We start from the raw sequence: 20,147 nt of genomic DNA, 5'->3' as shown, positions 1-20,147 counted from the left end.
TAGTTTCAGAGAGAATAATCTCTGTGCATCATGAGAGGAGGAACAGCTATGTATAGATCATTGATTTGCTAAGGATGAATTTAGATGGCAGTGTAGGTAACCATCATTGATATTGACATAATATAATTTCATACATTTAAACCGCTTTCCAACCTGTTTTTCTCCTCATTTTAACAAGTTTTCAGTCAATGTGTATAATAGAAAAGAAAGAGGAGTCATCATCATCACATGTTTATTGACCACATACATATATACTGAGTGTTCTATTCTATATGACCGAAATATTATAAGTTTATAATATTACCCATAACCCTTAATACTTAACATTACCTCTATTTATAAATACTAAACCCCAAAATTTCAATCACTAAATTCAAACCCAAATATAAACTATAATATATATATTTATAATATTTTTACAAAAATATTTAGTAATATTATACTACACTATATAAATAGATAAGAAAAAAAGGAGAAACCATCCACGTCACATATTTATTGACCACACATATATGCATCAAATGTTTTATTCCATATTACCGAAATAGTGATTATAACCTATCTATAACCCCTAATACTAAACATTACCCCAAACCATAAATACTAAACTTTAAATTTCAATCACTAGATCCAAATATAAAAAGTAATATATGTTTATAATATTTACACAACTGAAAAAAAATTAAGAAAATACAATATTTTATAATATTATACTATACTATCTAAATAGATACATTGAGTGTTCTATTCCTTTTGGTCGAATTATTATATGATTAAAACTCACTTACAATTCCTAATACTAAACATTTCTCCAACTCATAAATAATACAAATCTCAATCACTAAATCCAAATATAAACAATAATATATATTTATAATATTTACACAACTAATTTTTTTGGACAAATATTTACACAACTAGATAAAAAGTAAATGTTAATTACAGAGAAGAAAGAGAAGAAAGAGAAGAAAGAGAAGAAATGAAATGATTCTATTGAAAGATACTTTGGTATATTGTAGAAAATACATTAAATATCTTGGTCAAATTTTTTTAAGCTAATTACATGATGATAAATTTTTAGTGGTTATACAACACAAATACCCTTAAATTACTTGAGTAGTAATCGTGAGTTAAATCTACTTGAATAATAATCGTGAGTAGGTGCGAACTTAAATAACAATATTTTACAATAAAATATATATATATCATAATAGCTTCAAAGAAAGGGATTAAAAGAAGCCAACAAGTAATATTCTGATAAACATCTATTAAGAGAAGGACTTTTTGCTCCTGGCAAGATAGATTAGAGCATGTGCGGCTCCGGCTCCAACAACCCCTGCTATAACCATAGCGGTTAAGGGTGCTATTCCGATGCCACGGGAGAGTCTACTTGAGATCAGTTTGCACGCCTGGTCAGCTTCTTTGTAAAGAGAAGGATTGGCTACATCTTCAGTGATGGCTTTTTCGTTCTACAGACAAATAATAATATTATAGCAGGTGAGGTCAGAGAGTTAATAGAAGCTTAGAATATTCTAAGAGAGGCATTATTATTACCTTCATCCTGAAGCTGTTGATAGCATGCTTGACAGTGAGAGTATCACTCGAAGATGATGAAAGTTTGAGGGAATGATACTTCCATTCGTCTACAAGCTTATTAAGAAGAGCAACGCTAGCTTCAAGATTCTCTTTGTAGAGAACAACCCATTGCTTAAAGCAATCAACGTTTTGTGTCAAAACACTGATGGCGATTGCTGTAGCTTCATTGGCTAGAGCAGGATTTCCTGTAAACAAACAAGCAAAGGGTGGTGAATTCAAACAGAACCACCAAGCCAAGAGAGAGAGAGAGAGAGAGAGAGAGAGAGAGGTTTTCGTATTTGTTACCACCAATACCTTGTCCACCAGCTAATTTCAAGGAAAAAGTGAATATCCGTTTCAGTGCGTTTGCAGTAATATCTGGTGCAAGGGCTACTTCCTTCAACAAGGGATAAATAGCCTCAAACCTCTGTGTTGACTCTACTCTAGCGGATGGAGCAGGGAATGTAAGCCGCACCAACATCTCAAACGAACAAGGTGGAATCAGACGCTCTCCATGCCTAACAGGTTCGTTTAGGAGTACAGCCCGAGCCTCTGAATTCGAGGACAAAATCCTGATGAAAAGAAAAAGAAAAAAACAAAGATTAGATACAAGAGCAGACAGGAGGAGGAGGGAGAGAGAGAGGGAGAAAATATTAAAAACTGTGACTCACATCTCAACAAATTGGAGGATGAGATGAATTGAGTGAGAGCTGTAGCACTCGTTAACGACTAGTGGGAGCAAGTTAAGCGCCCATGAATACAAGGCAGCAGGTAAATCATCATGGAAGGCCTGAGACATCATCCAAACGATAAGCGGAAGGTTTTCTTGGCCATGAAACTTAGGTTTCCCCTTCAGCATCGGCAAAAGACAAGTCAAAGAATCAGGTGTAGCACGCAACACCATGGCTAATTGAACCAATGTCCCCACCTAATGTTGTTACAAAAGCACAAACTAAGTAGAACATATAATGAAATAAGAAGACAAAACAAAGGGAATAATAATACAAACAAAAATAACCTGATATTCGATATTAGGTTGTTCTTCGCCTCTGGCATGTGATACCCAATCAAGGTGAAGTCGATCAAGTGCACACGTTACGAACTTCCAGTGTGACTTAAAAGGAAGTTTGTTGATCCAATCCACTGTTGTTCTTTCGTAGACAGACTTAGGAATATGAGAAAATGGAACCTGTTAATAAACAAGCAAGATATCAGGACTCTAACAAACAAGACTTGAAGATTTTTTTTATTTAAAAAAAAAAAAACACTACAAGAAAACACAAGTTTTACGAGGGCAGTTTTCCTCGTTACTTCGTCGTAAAAGCAGTGTTACGACGAATTAGCGAGGAAACCCGTTTCGTCGTTATACGTTTGTCGTAACGCATATATCCTCGCTAATTCGTCGTAAGTTAGCGAGGAAATAATTTCGTCGTAAAAGCGAAGGAGGATATTTCGTCGTAAAGACCACGTAAAGATTCCACGTAAGGACGTCGCTAAGTTTCCTCGTAAATACCACGAAAAGCTTTCCTCGTAAAACCCACGTAAATAAATACTCGTAAAATTAACGTAAATACCTTGAGAGCTTTCCACGTAAAGAAAACGTAAAAACCTTGATAGATTTCCACGTTATTTCCATGTAAATGTTTCCTCGTAAAAACCACGTTAAGCTTCCACGTAAAGAAGCCGCAAAATTAGCTACGAATTTACTTCGTTTCATTATTTTATAGAAATATAAAAAATTATAATTATAAATATAATTTAAATTATTTAAATTATTAATAAAATTAAAATTCTAAAAAAATCAAAACCAAAATATTTTATATATAAATAAGTTTTGAATTCATAATACAATAACCGAAATTAAAAAGAACTAAGGGTGGTCGTTAATTAATCGCCTCGTAGAATTCATCACTCCTCGCCTGAACATCCGCCTCGGCATGTGAGTCGTCGGTCGGTGACTGGCCTGGGATAGGATTTTGTTGTCGCATGGTCCTCAACAAAGTCGCCCATTCCGGATTTGTGGCCGCTACAACGTCCAAGAAGCCCTCGAGTCCACCCATACGAGATCGCAGCTGAGTAGACTCTATACGCAGCTGAGTAGACTCTCTACGCAGCTCTTCGGACTCCCTACGCAGCTGAGAGACTTCCTCATCCCGTCGCTGAACATAAGACGATGTCGCTCTCGGAACATCGTTGACGGAACCAATCCCCAACGTCCGTCCCTTTTTTTTAGGGACAACCTTAAAAACAAAAAATAAATTTTGTTAGTAAAAATTTAAAGTTAAATTAAATGAATATTTAAAAAAATTAAAATTTTAGAAAATTTACCTCCTCGTAAAGCTTATCCACTTCAGGTGTGGATAAGGTGACGGGTAATCCATCGGTGGACTGTTGGGTCAGCTGGGTCTGGCGTTCTTCAACCCGAGCAGCCAAATCGTTGTAGATTTGCTCGGACTTGCCATCTATAAATCGGCCCGCCTTGTTCTTGTGGGTCCTCTCGTAAAGTTGCATAAGAGACGGGAATTCTCCCGTCTCTTTGGCCTAAAAAAACATTTAAGAAAGTTGTTAATTAGAATATATATAAAAATATACTAAAAATTTAATATAATTAAATTTTTAATTACCATTTCCAAACGGACACCGGCGTGGGGTTTTTGGCCCGTAGTGTGAAGCATCGGCCCGTTCCCGTGCTCATCGACTGTGTTACGGGAGTTAGAGCAAGACTGGGCGATTCTAATGGAATCAGGAAGACGCCAATATCGGATGAGGCCATCCCAGACATCCGTGGTGAGCTCAGCGGGTTTGCCACGCTCATACCCCTTCACGATCCAGTCACCCTTCCAGTTGGAGACCGTGTCCAACAAGCGAACTTTCGCCTTCGCTTCAAACTTCTTTCTCACCCTCTCAGTGATCCCCAAGGCCCAATTATATTTTTGCTGTTGGAAAAAATAATTTATAATTAGTTTTTCAGAAAAAAATATATATATAAATAATAAAAAAATTTAAAGATATATATTTAATTAATAGAACTTACAGCGTAAATTTTGAACCACGTCTTTCTGACGTAGTGGGGCGTCATTTTCCAGTTCGGATGTGCCATGGAGAAGTAACCTTTTATCGTATCGGTTACGTCCGATGCAAGACATCCGTCAATCCCCCACCTGAAAAATACAAATTTAAAATATAAATTATTTTTTAAAGTTATAAAAGAATTTAAAAAGAATAAAAAAATAATGAAACATACCATAAAGTTCCGTCCGGTCGGTCGGGGTCGATGACTGGTAAACCTTCTCTGCCTGGCAGACGGAGAATGTCCTCTACGGTGTACTGCGAGTAAGGAGCACTCGGAGGCACCATCAAATCGGGATGAATCTCGCCCGCGGGCATCGGAGGTGCCGGCATCGTAGGAGGCACAGGAGGAGGAGGAGGCATCTGGGGAGGCACGTGAAGAACCGATGGTGCACTAGAAGAAGGAGATCCAATGACTCTCTGAGTGTACTGAGTCTCGGGGACAGTCTCCTGACCCGAAGAACCGGGAGCTGAAGAAGACGACGGGTCTAAACGACTACCCGGCTCACCGAACATCTCTCTGTAATGGGCAGTAAGTCTACCTTTTCGAACCTGAGAAAAAAATTTAATTTTTTAAATTTTCGTGAACATATACTTCCCAACATTATCCACCTAATCAACACTAAATAACATAAGATCCGTAAACCTATCTAAATTCCCTATACTAACCACCTAATCTATCCTAAACTAATCAAACTAGAGAGGAATTAGAGAGACTTACCATTGCTACGAATTAGGGAGGAAGTGGAGAGGAAGTGGAGAGGAAAGACGGAGCGAGCTCGCTCGGGATATATATAAGATTACTTGTCCTCGTAATTCCTCGTAAACTTACGAGGAATTACAGAGGCCCGCGTTTTCAGTTACGACGAAATAGCGACGAAATACAAAGGCCCGCGTTTTCGTTAACGACGTTTTTACGACGAAAAGGGTTACGTGGAATTAACGAGTTAACCAGTTACGAGGAATTAGCGAGCCTTTATTTTCTATAAATACCCACAACTTTCCTTCTCAAACCACACACACAAACTCACAAAACACACCCTATCTCAAATCACACTCCTCACCAAAATACTTTTCAAATTAGAAATATTTGAAAAAAAAAAGAAGAAAAGAAGATATTAGAATTTATGTGGGTGAGACTTAAGTCTCGCCACATATAATTCCAGTATCTTTCTTTTTTCTTTTTTTCTAGTTTTTATACTATGAGGAAGTAGCAAGTCCCGCTTTTCACCAATTTAGAAAATTTGGAAAAAAAAAAGAAGAGAAGAAGATATTTGGAACTCATGTGGTCGAGACTTACGTAAGTCTCGCCAAATGTGATTCAAGCATCTTTCTTCTCTTTTTTTTTTAGTATTTTTAATATTTTCGTCGTAATATCGTCGTTAGTTTACGACTCTTTTACGACGATTTTGGCTTACGTGGAATTAGCGTGCCCCGCTTTTTTAATTTCGTCGTAAAGTCCTCGTGGCCTTACGAGGTGTTTACGACGAAATCATCCTACGTGGAATTAAAGAGTGCCTCCTTCGTCATTTACTTTACGTGGTATTTACGTCAATTTACCTTACGAGGTCTTTACGACGATTCTGTCCTACGTGGAATAAACGAGTGCCTCCTTCGTCATTTACTTTACGTGGCATTTACGTCAATTTACATTACGAGGTCTTTACGACGATTCTGTCCTACGTGGAATAAACGAGGATTACGTCGTACATTCGACGTCAGGTTACGAGGAATTAACGAGCAGTACGTTTAATCCCTAAAATCCGAAACCCCAAACCCCAAAACCCCATATTCCTTATCTTCTACTTCATATATTCCAAACCCCATCTTTATTTTCATTCCAAACCACAATTCCCACATTTACTTATTTATAAAACAAACTCCCACAATTTCTTATTCATAAAACAAACTCCCACATTACCTTATTCATAAAACAAACTCTCACATTACCTTATTCATAAAACAAACTACACAAAATCAAATACATCAATCGGATACATCGACATTCTCGTCATCACTAGAAATATCATCATTTTCATTAAACTCGTCTTCTACAGCTTCGTCTGTGGCATCATCGGTAAGATCTTCGTATTCGTGATTATGCGGATCAATGAGAAGGATGTCATCAACTTCTTGTTCAGGTTCCTCGACTTCATTTATCTGTTCTTCTTGCAATGGTGGTTCTTCTCCACTGATGATTCGTCCTCGAGGTGTAACTTTGATCACTGCTAACCAATTTATACCCGAATCTCTCATCCGAGGGTATGGAAGGAAGCTAACTTGGTCTGCTTGTGAAGCTAAGATGAAAGGCTCGAATTTGTTGTACCGACGTCCACCGTTGACATCAACTACACCAAATTTGTTAGACCGAACACCTCTGTTGACGACGGGGTCGAACCATTCACATTTGAAGATGACGCATTTCAGCTTCAGTATCCCTGGAAATTCGACTTCAATAATCTCCGTCAAGATCCCGTAGAAATCTGTTTCCCCTTTCACACATATTCCATAGTTACTGGTCGCCCGCTGTCTACCATACTCATATGTGTGAAAAGTGTAGCCTCGTGTGAAATACATCTGTGATGTGGTGACCTTTACAAGTGGAGATTGAATTACTTCGTGTAACCACTTAGGATAATCTGCATCGTCGTCATAATCAACCTGCAAAAATAAAGAGAACATTAAAATACAAATCATGTATGAAAAAATAGTTTGAGTTATAATACCTGATTCCGCAACCACTTAATGAAGTGCTGATCTTTCCTTTTGTCTACGTCACTTGTGGATATACCAGGAAATGTTTCTTCGACTTGAGAAACAAATAGGCTGTAAAATTAATCACATTTCATAGGAATGAATCTCTTGCAATTATATAATTAATTATATGTGTTTTGAAGTGTCCATATATGTTACCTTTCAAAATAACGCATCAATGGATCCTCGCAATTGAGTAGAATATAGGTGTGTGCACTATGAGCGTCTTGTTCACTCGACCACCAAACCTCTTTAGACTTCCCACCGAGTCGTCCAATCTGGCTAAAGATGTCTGGAACACCAGCAACTGCATATGTTGGCGCAACTCCACCATCATCATATCTTCTTGGAGCTCTTCTACGGGTACGTACTTTTGACGCAAAGTAGTACGATGTGAAGTGAGAAACTTCTTCCGTCAAACTTCCAGCAATTATAGAACCTTCAACTTTGGCGAGGTTCTTTGCTTTTCCCTTCAAATATTTCATGGCTCGCTCATACTGATACATCCATCCGTAATGTACAGGTCCACGAAGCAATGCTTCATATGGGAGGTGGACAGCTAGATGCTCCATGACGTCAAAAAATCCAGGAGGAAATATCTTCTCCAAGTTGCACAATAAGATGGGAATGTTCTCCTGAAGCTGTTCTACAACTTCTTCTTTAAGAGTGCGTGTGCTCAGATCCCTGAAAAATGCTCCAATGCCTTTTATATTCCAAAAACAATTAAACACATTGTTAGTCGTATATTATTTTGCAAACTAGACCGTTATAAAATTATTGTGATATAAAACACTACGAACCTGCAAGTGCTTCATGTACGTTTGTTGGAAGTAGCTCCGCAAATGCAAAGGGCAGTAGTCGTTGCATAAAGACATGACAATCATGACTCTTCATCCCAGAGAACTTTTGACCCTTTTCAACACATCTAGAGAGATTTGAAACATACCCATCGGGGAACTTCACTTCTGATGCCACCCAGTTGAACAACACCGACTTTTTTTCTGAAGACAGTCTGAATATCGGAACGGAAACTTGTCCATTGCTTTTAATATGTAACTCGCTTCTTGAGCAAATATCCGGCAAGTCCAACCTCGATTTTATGTTGTCTTTTGTCTTCCCTGGGACATTCAATATTGTATTCATGATGTTCTCAAAGAAATTCTTCTCTATATGCATCACATCGAGGTTGTGGCGCAGAAGAAGATCCTTCCAATATGGCAACTCCCAAAATATACTCTTCTTGTGCCAGTTGTGATGAACACCGTAAGAATCAGGCATATTACGAGGGACATGCCAATTACCACCCCAACGAACTGTTTCGTTAGCTCCGTAGTAGTCGATTTGTGCTTCAATTTGTTCTCCAGTTAGATATGGTGGAGAAGTGTCTCTCACAACCCTTTTGTGCCTAAACAAATTCTTGTTTCTTCGGTAAGGATGGCCAATGGGAAGAAATCGACGATGACAATCAAACCAACTTGTCTTCCTACCATTCTTCAGTTGAAACGCATCTGTCGTTCCATTACAATATGGACAAGCTAATCTCCCATGTGTAGTCCATCCAGACAACATCCCATATGCAGGAAAGTCACTTATGGTCCACAAAAGCATAGCTCGCATCGTAAAATTCGTCTTCGTTGAACAGTCATACGTCCTCACCCCTGTTGACCACAAATCCTTCAACTCTTTTATCAGTGGTTGTAGGAAAACATCCAGGGACCTTTTTGGATGGTTCGGACCAGGTATCAATATCGTCAAGAATAGCAACTCCCGTTGCATGCACATCTCCGGTGGCAGGTTGTATGGCGTAAGAAAGACTGGCCACAATGAATATTGTCTCCCTGACATTCCGAACGGACTAAATCCATCTGTGCATAATCCGAGATACACATTCCGGCTATTGCTAGCAAAATCCGGATGTACTTTGTTGAAATGTTTCCAGGCTCTTGCATCTGATGGATGAGTCATCTCACCATCCGTCTGAGTATGCTCGGCATGCCATCTCATCTTTGCAGCAGTCTGCTCTGATTGATACAATCTTTTCAATCTGTCTGTAATTGGTAGGTACCACATCCTTTGGTACGGTACCCTATTACGTCCCCGTCCTTGCGGCTTGAATCGTGGCTTCTTGCAGAATCGACATACTTCTAGCTTCTCATCATCTCCCCAATAGATCATGCAGTTGTCGATGCAGACATCTATCATCTCCGAAGGCAACCCAAGACTATAAACTAATTTCTGAATCTCATAATAAGAATCAGCAGACACATTGTCTTCCGGCAAATACTCTTTAAACAAGTCCGCCCATTCGTTCATGCAACTTTCAGGTAGATTGTGATCAGTTTTAATATTCATCATTCTAGCAGCCAACGACAATTTAGAGAGACCTTCTCTACAACCACTGTAAAGTGGTTGATTCGCCGCGTTTAACATTCCGTAAAACTTTTTTGCATCTATATTAGGTTCTTCATCTTCATCATGAGCTACGAATGCATCAGCTACCATATCATGAACCCTATCATAATCTACCATCTCCTCCTGATGGTAACTATGTTCATTATGCAAATGATGATTAACCGGTTCTTCCTGAAAATTGCTATTACTACTACTAGCTTCATTCTGATCATAATTATAACCTTCCCCATGTTGAAACCAGATATAGTAATTTGGCGTGAAACCTCTATTTATTAAATGCTTCCAAACATTTTCACGGTTTGCCAATTTCGAATTGTTGCATTTCCGACAAGGACAGAACATCTTACCACTTTCTTGGGCGAGCGGTGTTGAATCTGCTTGGTGCATAAATGTCTCCAGCCCCGCAAGGTATTCTTTCGTCACTCTCCCGTTAGCATCTCTATGCATATACATCCAATTCCGCAACTCGTAAATAGTCCCAGAGCCAGCCATTTTTTTTCTTTCACGTTTTTTGTTGTTGGTGTGTTTAAAATGATGTTCCAACATCCATATTTATAGAAAATTTCGAATCTGGTAGTTGTAATTTTACTATGAAATTACGACGAAAATTAATTGTATGGCCAAAAAAAAAACGTGAGCCACCTACCAAGTTGGTGGATTCAAAATTTCCTCGTTAAGTACACGTAAAATATTTCGTCGTAAAGCACTCGCGAAATTTACGTGGCTTTTACGAGGAAAAACTATTTCCTCGTAAAAGCCACGTCAATTTACATCGTCTTTACGACGAATATTTTTTGTCGTTACCTTACGACGAAATAACGATGCTTTTCTTTCTCAACGTACTTTCCTCGCAAAATCAACGTTTTTTTACGAGGATTATTTTTCCTCGTTAAACTTCCTCGGTAAAGATACGTTTTCTTGTAGTGAAAAGGTAAACTCACATCGGACAAAGGAGATGTCTTTATCATGTTAAACCATGGTAATGGCGGTACTTGGGAAAATGCTCTCACAAGGTAACAGTTAATCCTCACTAAGAACATCTCCAAAAGAAACTCTATAACTTCAAATATAGAGTTTTTTGCTCTCCAAAAAAGAACTTCAAAACTTCAAATTTGAAGTTTTGAAGAGTGAAACTCCAAATATACAGTTTCACTTTTCAAAACTTCAAATTTGAAGTTTCATCTTTTTATTTGCATTTTGGTCCTTACAATTATATATTGTATTTATAATTCTTAAATATTTTTTTGTATATTGTTTTAATCCTTAAAACTTTTATATCTCATAAATATTTCAAATTTGTTTTATAAATTTAATTTTTACACATGAAATTAAATAAAAAAATTTAAAACAACATTTATAATATTTTAAAACTAGAATTAAACAAAAAAAATATTACAAAAAACCATAATAAAAACTTATTAAAAAGACACATGAAGACATAATTATTACTCAAATTTAAATATTATAACAACACTAATAGTCTGGTAAATTTGCTCCGGAACCTCCAAAATCTCCAAAATATTGTTCAAATAAATTTTGTGTAACCGAAGATGATTGTTGTTGTTGCTCTTGACGCATTTTTCGTATGATTCTTTCTTGTTCAGATCGAATGTATTCACGAATATTAACATTATCCATAGAAGTTAAGTTTTTTAGCAATATTTTATTTTCCTCTTTTACTTCTTTAAGAGTTAACTTTTTTGCTTTATTTTGCAGTCGTAATTCAATCATCTCATGACTTTTTTCCCTGCTTGTTGTACTTTCTTTTAAAAGATCAACGATTTTTTTCGTTTGATGATATCAAACTATCAGCAGCCATATTATGAGGATATCTGATTTCAACAATTTTTGGCTCGTAATCTACAAATAAAAAATAAAGAGAATCATTTCTTACTTCGAAATGCACTAGTTGATCATATATGAGAGCATTATGGAAATAATTTTATGGAAAATGTAATATTTGCTTGCAGTTTAATATTTAATTATGTACTTTTATTTATAATTTTATATTTTAGTGTAAGATTTTATTTTAATTAATATTTCTGTAATATTTATATATATGTATTAGTTATTTATAGAAGTTTTATGAATTTACACCAACTATGACAAATATAAGGACCATAGTGTAAAATATAAATAATTTTAAAGTTAGGTTTGAAGTTTTACTTTTGGAGAAGAACACATTGAAACTTCATATATAAAGTTTCGGAAACTTCAAAATAGAGTTCCTTTTTGGAGATGCTCTAAGTCAGTCTCTGGCACAGCCTGTTAACAAACAAAAAGACCAAAAATTGAAATTCGATTTTGTCTGAGGGATTAAACAAATGCATTCACTTCACTTACCCTTACTTTGCCCATGAAAGCTGCAAAATCTGAGGGATCGATCTTTTCGGCAGCTTCGGACAAAGACAATATCGCCTTTTCAGTTTCCTTCCCTTTCGATTCATCTTCAACGGACAAAGACAACATCGCCGCCTCTACTGCACCAACACCGTTTGATTTATCTTCAAGTCTCTCCCTGTTTGATCTTCTTAGAAACCTTACGTTCGTATGATATAAGTAAGATGAGAAAAAGTAGTTTATTGATTGTATGATATAAATCATGCCCTAAGGCTACATATATATATATATATATATATAGCAAACCAAAGAGGCGGTTTAGCTATTAGGAAAAGGAAAATTAACGATAAAGCCATATGTTAGTTAAATGGAAAAACCAGAAATAAGGAAATAAGATTACGGAACCGACGTGATCCTGTCACAATACTCCCTCCTTCAGAGCATTCTTGGCCTCAAGGATGAAAGTCTGGAAATTTGGCAATGAAGTCTTGATAAAATTCCCATGTCGCTTGTTGAGGTGTAGAACCTTTCCATTGAACGAGTATTTTAGTTACTGGTTTGTTCTGCCGATTAACCATTTTCTTTTCCAAAATAAGCTCAGGTTCTTTTCTTGATCCCACATCATTTAGGTACTGTGGCAGCGTAGGAATCGAACTTGGCGGGTTGGGACAGAGCTTGAGTTGACTCACGTGAAACACATTGTGGATTGCAGAAGTCGGAGATAGCTCAAGCTTGTAAGCGGGCGAGCCAACACAATCTTGAATGCGAAAAGGTCCGTAGTAGCGAGGTGAAAGCTTATGAGGCATGTGTCGACCTTCGAGTGAATGTTGGCGATAAGGCTGAAGCTTTAAGTATACGTAGTCGCCAACTGTGAATTCGCGATCAGAACGTCGAGAGTCGGCATACTGTTTCATCCGATTCTGAGCACGTAAGAGATGGAATTTCATCATATCGATGAGGGCTTCGCGTTTCTGAAGTGTCCTGTCAATGGCTGGTGAAGAACTTTCTCCTGGAAGGTAAGGCATGTGAGTTGGGAGTGGTTGACCGTAAATGATTTCGAACGGTGTACTATGGATGGCAGAGTGATATGTAGTGTTATACCACCATTCTGCGAGTGAAAGCCAGGAGCTCCAAGAGTGAGGCGAGTCGGAAACCATACAACGCAGGTATGTCTCCAGAGTTTTGTTAGTAACTTCCGTTTGGCCATCGGTTTGAGGGTGATAAGCCGTAGAGAAGTTAAGATCAACGCCATGGACTCGAAACATCTCTCTCCAAACGTCACTTAAGAAGGTTGGATCACGATCACTAGTAATGGTTTTTAGGCATTCCATGTAAGCGAAAGACTACTGCTGTTGACTACTTGAACTTCCTCTGTTACTATGGATACAACATAAGCACAATCAAGACCATATCAAAATCTGTTCCAGAAAATTTCACTTGCCCTGAAGATTCCAAGCTAGACTTGATCTCAACCGTTAATTATCCATCAATTGGAATCTCCGGATACAAGGGGAATGAGAACAAGACGGTGAGCAGGACAGCGACTAATGTTGGTGGAGACGGTGTGGCTGTTTACACAGTCAGCGTGGAGACACCACCAGGGTTTAGTATTCAGGTGACGCCAGAGAAACTCCAGTTTACAAAAGATGGTGAGAAGTTGACATACCAGGTGACAGTCTCTGCTGGTGATGGCTCACTTAAGAAAGATGTATTTGGGGCTCTTACTTGGTCTAATGCTAAGTATAAAGTCAGAAGTCCAATTGTAATTAGTAGCGAGACTAGTACCACAAACTGAGTAATGGTATAAACTAAAGTTCAGTAATGATGGGTGTGGAATAATAAAACTTCAACTTAGATCAAAATAAAACTACATCTTTTCCGAACAATGAAATAATGAACGCTCTTGTATTATTTCTTATCATATTTCCTATTGGTGCAAGAAAGTTATCAAAGAGAGACTTCAACTCGCAAACAGAATTAGATTGTAGTAGATGGGGGACAGGACACATGTGGAATCAATGGTTTCAGAGAGAACAATCTCTGTGCATCATGAGAGGAGGAACAACTATGTATAGATCTTGCTCACTCCTAGGTTGCCTTGGCTCCAGACTGGCTGCATTTGGTAGTCTCCATATAACTACTGAAACAGGTGACAAGGCCATACCTTATAACTCTGGTGCTGGTCAGTTTACTTTATTTGGACCTTGGTCACCTGGAGTGGTTTACGAAACCATCCAAACAGACTACCTAAGCTTCCTCTGCTACTATGGGTTCACTTCTGTTCATATAAGAAAAGATCTCAAAACGCATGCCCAAAGATATTGTTTTTCCTGAACAGAGCAACAAGGGAGACATCCAATTTCAACTACCCATCAAGTGTAAGCAGAACATTGACAAACATAGCATCAAGTAATCCTTTTCCATCATCTACATCCACACTTACGGAAGATGCGTTTAGTTCAATCACATGGTGTAATGGAATGTAAAGAGTTAGTATTCCGTTCATTGTAACGGAAAAGATGATGATAGCAACCAATGACATATCAAAAAGAAAGCACAAAGACCCAAACTTTATGATAAAACTTGTTAGTAGAACAAAGCCATTAGATGTTCATAGACAAATGACAAACTTCAAACCAGAACAGAAAAAGAAAAAAACTAGAAGACTATAGGATCCTAAAACACCAGGGGATCAAAAGTCACTCGAAGGCCCAAGCATTCTCCTTGCGAACCTCTGCTTCTTCCTCAGCCGTGTAGTCGTTCTTGATGTTGAAGTGCTCGCGCATCTGCTCTGGGGTCTTGCCTACCATCATATCCGCCACAGTCTTGCACGTCAAGTCAAGAAGTCCAGTGATGTTCAGATAATTAGCAGCCTACACAAGAAACCATCATCAAAAAAGACTCAATCTTTACTCAAAATCAATCATACCCTAAACCCTATTCGATCAAAAACCATCAAAAAAGACTCAATCTTTACTCAAAATCAAAGATACTAAAAACCCTAATTGAAAACCCTGATTGGATACTTACCAAGATGAGATCGAAGAGCGTAGGCTGATCAACTTTAGCGAACTCGGTATCCCAATTCTTGAGCTCAGTGTCCTCGGTGTTACCGTAGATGTCCTTGTCTCCGGCGTTAGCCTCGGCGGCGGCATCGACGTGCTTCTTGCAGTACTCGATAACCTTGGCGAGGATGGCGCTGGTGACGTTCGGAAGGGGGATTCCGTCAGCGACGCAGTCGTCTTCGACCATGTGCTTGATCGTCTGGGATTCGAGCGCAACCGCCTGGTCGACCTCGAACGATTCGCCGTCGGAGCTCTTGAGGATGATCTTCTTCGACATAGTTGCGGAAAAGGAGACGACTAAAGGCAAAGAGAGAGCGAGAGAGAGGAGGAGGACTCGACGTTAGCGATGAATGAGCACAAGGGTTAACGAATGGGTGCAGTATTTATAGGACCTGTGTGATATGTTTAACTAGAAAATCTTTTCTTTTTCATATATAATTAAAGTCGGTTTGTTGCTATCCTTTATTTGGAAAAAGGAAAAGGGAAAAATAATGTAAATATTTACTTATTTTTAAATTTATGAAATTAGAAAATAAAAAAAGTTTACTGGTATTTATGTTGTGGTTAAAAAAAGGTAAATAAAAATCCACGTTTTGAGGTTTATATGTGAAATTGTGAATTATAATTAGGCTGGAAAATCAAATAATGGATATTATACACAAAAAGAGGAATTGTAAAAAGTCTTTGAATTAAAATATTCCTTTCCAAATTATGAGTAATCTGATTCTATTCTTTGTTTATCTTCATTATAACTAATATACATAGATTTATCTATCAAGATTGAGACTTATTATTATTGTGAAGCTTAGATACATTAGAACATCATCAATGATGATATCTTTAGAAGAATATCTTCCCAGTACTATATTACTATTTTTAAGTAATTTTATTATGTGATTTTGTTTTAATGTCAAAAACAAAAGTAAACTAATGAGACAATAACAAATGTCATTGGAGTTTCTTAAAAGTCAGTAAATATTTTTTGAAGGAAGAAAGATTTTTTTCATTACTAATTGCTCTCTTGTACCTTTTTTTTCTTTATTAATATTTTTCTCAAGAGATTCTTTTATTTCTTTAGCATTACGCTTGTTCTTAAGATTCGAATGACCAGACGATATAACTAGTAAACAAAACTACTCGAGTTCATGTTGTCACTTTTCGGCAAAGTAACCCTTGCAGTATGCCACCGGTGCTAGCACAGACTACTAATTTAATCATAATTTCTTTAACCTTAAATCATCTTTAATATATTCCTCTATTTTTATCTATAAAATAGAAATAGAAAAACTCTATAATAAAGATAGGTTTTACTCCAATGTATTTCTCTAAAATAGAGATTTCTGCATATAAAATAAAATAGAAAAAAATGATAATTTCTTCTTGTATAAATAAATGTGGATTGAAGATGCTTTTACATATCTTCCTCGAAATTGATAACAAAACAATAATTAATAAAATGATTTAAAGAAACGGGTTGTATTTCTACAACTTGGCTCATCACATTACACCAACAAAGTGTCTTACAATGACTTTATACATCTAGCTATAATTACGTGAGCATAACGAAAAGTATACGGTATTACATTTTATTTCAAATGGTGGATGTATCTCTCAATTAGTTTTTTGGCTACAATTTTATAGAATCTTTGGGTAGGATGGAAACTATCCCAAAACACGTAAGCAGATACATTGGAGCACACGTCTGTCGTGAATCGATTGCAGAGTATACCTGCTTCCACAAGTCCAGTTCCACAACATCCTTTCGTTATTTCCTCAAAACCTGAAACATTAATATCTCAATTCAATATATATCTATATATATATATATATACATGTTACTATAAAATTCGTTTTTGTAAGTCTAAGAAGTCGTGTGCGGTCTAGAATTACCATAATCTTGTGCGTTTACTGCGATGTCACTAAAAGGAGAGTAGATATCGATGTAAAAGACATTTGAATTTGGTAGGGCATGAGTCAATTGATCCAACGTGATGAAGAGTTTGGCATTGAAAAGCTGAGATGCATAATTTAGATCTTGAGCACAGTCTCGACGAGGACCTCCCTTTAGGGTTCTTTGTGATGGTACACATCCAAGTGGTGGTGTTCCTATCACTGCTATTTGTCTTGCTCCATACCCATGTAATTGCTGCTTAATTATTTCCATATTATCAGTTCAGTAAGTTAACATTTGAATAGTTACTCCCATAATTATAATTAACGTGGGATTTCTGTAGTTTTTTTAAGAATAAAATAATAGATCGGTTTTTGCTAGATGAAATCACTTTGACTAGTTAAAAAAAATTGTTGTTTCAGATCCTATGATAAATTAGTTTTTGATTCAAAAATAGTCCAAAAAACTCACCATTGCATAACTATGTTCCTAAAACCTGGTAATTTTGCGAACTCCTTCTCTTAGGGTCAAATTCTTATTAATTTGGGTTCTTTTAGTTGTCAGCAAATTTCAGTTTAATTATTTGGGGTAGATGAAACTGAAAGTATGAGCTTAAGAAAAAGGATGGATGAAGCTGCGAACCGTAACGAAACTTGCGGCAGACTTAGCCATCATTGATGTAAAGTTGTGAATGTCGTATATGAGCGATTGAGCACCTTGACCATAGTATGTAATAAGCAGATCGTTGTTGCCTGCGACCACAATGGCTAAGCCCTTGGCTAATAAGTGATCAGTCTTATCTTTCCCTACTAACCTCTTTGCTCTCGCTATGTATTGTTCGAAATATGTCAACTGCTCCAACATTGACCTTACTCTCTGGTTATATTTTGATGAATGATCATTAGTCTAAGAGCTAGATATATAAAATTAAGATCTAGAGGGGGCAGTTTTGATCTTACTGATATTTTGGCTGTTAAATGGTGATAGCCACTACCACCCGAAGCAAATGATACGCCAGTGAGAAGTTCTTCTAGTTTTACGTTGGGTTCCAAATATGCCGGTACAATCGATTTTAGTCCTAAGTATCGGGCTGCATGGATTATGATACCAACAAACAGCTATTAGAGGACCTAAAAACTGATCATATATATCGACCGAACAAAATAACAAATATATCCTCACTATCTCAAATATTATTTCGATGTTTTACAAGCAAAGATAGTATTGAAGAATCTGGAAAAAAAAAAAATTTCTGGAAGGTCTTCTTCGCTTAAAAAAAATAACAAATGTATTATCTTCTAAATGAACTAATAAATGTCACATATTAACGGTAATAAATGTCACTTCCGGCCCAAAAGAAAAGGAAAAAAAGAGAAAGAGGACGAACATATATAGTCAGATGCGACCCTTCCGTTGCTGAATCTACCGGTGGCAACTCCCGTAGGAAAATTCATGCCATAGGGACTAAAATTACATTTCATTTCTGTTGTTAGATTATTATTATTTCCCGTGTCGATGATCGAATCACCAAAGTAAAACAGTGCCGGTGTAGTTTGGTTATGTGGTGGCGGATTAGGTGGTGAGCCTGGACCAGATTTTTGTGTTAGCCATGGCCGCAGTCGTCGGTTGTGGATCACTTGGGAATGGGTCGTCGTCACGAAAAAGATACAAAATGATGATAAGAGAAAGAAAACATATCGAAGCAGCCAATATTGTTTCATAGCTCTATAGCTATCAATCTCTGAAAAAAAAAAGGAAAAGCTTCTCTAACCAAAAAAAAAGAACAAAGATGGGATTAGGATGGAATTTTACTACTGATAATATTTTGCATGTGTGTTTATACAAAAAAAAAAAAGAGAAAGATGTATATATTTTCCACTACACTTGGACATGCAATTTATGTGTCGTGTTAGGGTTCCGTGTGTCTCAAAGCTTCTTTTATCACATGTTTGAGATTTTCCTTATATTCAGCTTCATTTTTCCTTATTAGGGTCCTAAGTAATCATACGTAATCGTAAACCAGTTGCAGATCGAACTTAGTTGCTGTCCGGAAATAGTTCTACCTTCTAAGATGCTGTAATTAAATCTCTTAGGAGTTCTTTCGTCGACGAAATGCTTAATTATGCCGATTTGAACTCGGACGTTGACTTGAACACAAACCATTAAGTTACTGGTCAAAATTATACCCATCTGTACGGTTCCATCGGGATGGAACAAGTTCTCTCCCCTATGCAGAGTTTAATTACTTGCTTTGTGCAATGAGAAGCTCTTTGCAGCTAGGATATACATCAATGTCCTTTGAATCGGACTGTCTTCAGCTTATAAAGCTGATTAACTATGAAGAAGATTGACCTTCTATGGCTTCGGAATAGAATGAATTTATCCATTTGCTACCCTCTTTTACTGTTTCTGAATTTATACATGTAATACCTGATCTTCTTGCAAAAGATGTTCGATTACAAAATTCTATCTTCTCCTATGTAAACTCCTTTGATTCCGGGAGGTTGGCTTCAAAGGCTAACTTTTTCACTTGAATTAATAAAAGCATGGTGTTTGATGTAAAAAAAAAAAGAGTCGCACATACGATCATTGTACATATACACATGATTTATCTTATCATTCAAGATTCTGAAGATTGGCATCATTTTATCTTTGAAATCATGTGAAAGTAACTGAAATTATTAACAGTCAAATGATAACAATGAGCAACTTATATATTGTTATAATAATCCGAGATTTTTAACAAATGTTGTAGGAGTCTATGCAATGAGAAATATTAATATTTTTGGAATCGCCGAATTTTCAGTCCGAAACTTGAAAACCGTTTCAAAGACAGAAAATTGGTAGGTGACCATTATAAACGACAATCATGTCGTAAGAACACTATGCTAAAATTAACATATATATAAGTATGCAAAAAGTTTTCTCTCTTTTATCCTCGCACGATAAAAATTGGTCGGTAACTATTATATGTTAATTAGCACATTGTTCTCATGAAATGATTGTTGTTAATGATAGTTACCAATCGATTTTATGTGTCT

General features: G+C 36.8%; 3 protein-coding genes across 3 annotated transcripts; all 3 read right to left on the bottom strand.

Annotated features, from left to right (window-relative positions):
* Positions 1-215: 215 nt before the first annotated feature.
* LOC103872940 lies at positions 216-13,175 on the bottom strand. Its single transcript, XM_018659592.2, has 7 exons — positions 12,784-13,175; positions 12,154-12,349; positions 2,594-2,764; positions 2,247-2,503; positions 1,891-2,147; positions 1,555-1,781; positions 216-1,469 (listed from the first exon to the last, which is right to left on the bottom strand). Exons 1-7 carry the CDS (start codon positions 13,173-13,175, stop codon positions 1,269-1,271), a joined length of 1,701 nt encoding a protein of 566 aa, XP_018515108.2. The 3' UTR covers positions 216-1,268.
* Positions 13,176-14,623: 1,448 nt separating this feature from the next.
* On the bottom strand, positions 14,624-15,596 carry LOC103872814 (SKP1-like protein 4). The gene is made up of 2 exons (XM_009151255.3): positions 15,181-15,596; positions 14,624-15,023 (listed from the first exon to the last, which is right to left on the bottom strand). Exons 1-2 carry the CDS (start codon positions 15,490-15,492, stop codon positions 14,850-14,852), a joined length of 486 nt encoding a protein of 161 aa, XP_009149503.1. The 5' UTR covers positions 15,493-15,596; the 3' UTR covers positions 14,624-14,849.
* Positions 15,597-16,613: 1,017 nt separating this feature from the next.
* On the bottom strand, positions 16,614-18,916 carry LOC103872813 (anther-specific proline-rich protein APG). Its single transcript, XM_009151254.3, has 5 exons — positions 18,494-18,916; positions 18,066-18,196; positions 17,749-17,982; positions 17,106-17,361; positions 16,614-16,995 (listed from the first exon to the last, which is right to left on the bottom strand). Exons 1-5 carry the CDS (start codon positions 18,825-18,827, stop codon positions 16,802-16,804), a joined length of 1,149 nt encoding a protein of 382 aa, XP_009149502.1. The 5' UTR covers positions 18,828-18,916; the 3' UTR covers positions 16,614-16,801.
* Positions 18,917-20,147: the final 1,231 nt, after the last annotated feature.

The sequence above is a fragment of the Brassica rapa genome, chromosome A06 (assembly GCF_000309985.2).
Source record: "Brassica rapa cultivar Chiifu-401-42 chromosome A06, CAAS_Brap_v3.01, whole genome shotgun sequence".
NCBI classification, from domain to species: Eukaryota; Viridiplantae; Streptophyta; class Magnoliopsida; order Brassicales; family Brassicaceae; genus Brassica; species Brassica rapa.
Note: the sequence above shows the minus strand (reverse complement) of the source record. Positions and strands in the feature narration are given on the sequence as shown.

Coding starts and splice junctions, on each gene's coding strand:
- LOC103872940 (XM_018659592.2), bottom strand. CDS start 13,175: ATGCCTTACCTTCCAGGAGAAAGTTCTTCACCAGCCATTGACAGGACA. Junction 2,504..2,593: donor AACCTAATATCGAATATCAG/GTTATTTTTGTT, acceptor TAACAACATTAG/GTGGGGACATTGGTTCAATT. Junction 1,782..1,890: donor GAAATTAGCTGGTGGACAAG/GTATTGGTGGTA, acceptor GTTTGTTTACAG/GAAATCCTGCTCTAGCCAAT.
- LOC103872814 (XM_009151255.3), bottom strand. CDS start 15,492: ATGTCGAAGAAGATCATCCTCAAGAGCTCCGACGGCGAATCGTTCGAG. Junction 15,024..15,180: donor CGCTCTTCGATCTCATCTTG/GTAAGTATCCAA, acceptor TTTCTTGTGTAG/GCTGCTAATTATCTGAACAT.
- LOC103872813 (XM_009151254.3), bottom strand. CDS start 18,827: ATGAAACAATATTGGCTGCTTCGATATGTTTTCTTTCTCTTATCATCA. Junction 17,362..17,748: donor CTGCCGCAAGTTTCGTTACG/GTTCGCAGCTTC, acceptor ATAATTAAGCAG/CAATTACATGGGTATGGAGC. Junction 16,996..17,105: donor AGTAAACGCACAAGATTATG/GTAATTCTAGAC, acceptor TTAATGTTTCAG/GTTTTGAGGAAATAACGAAA.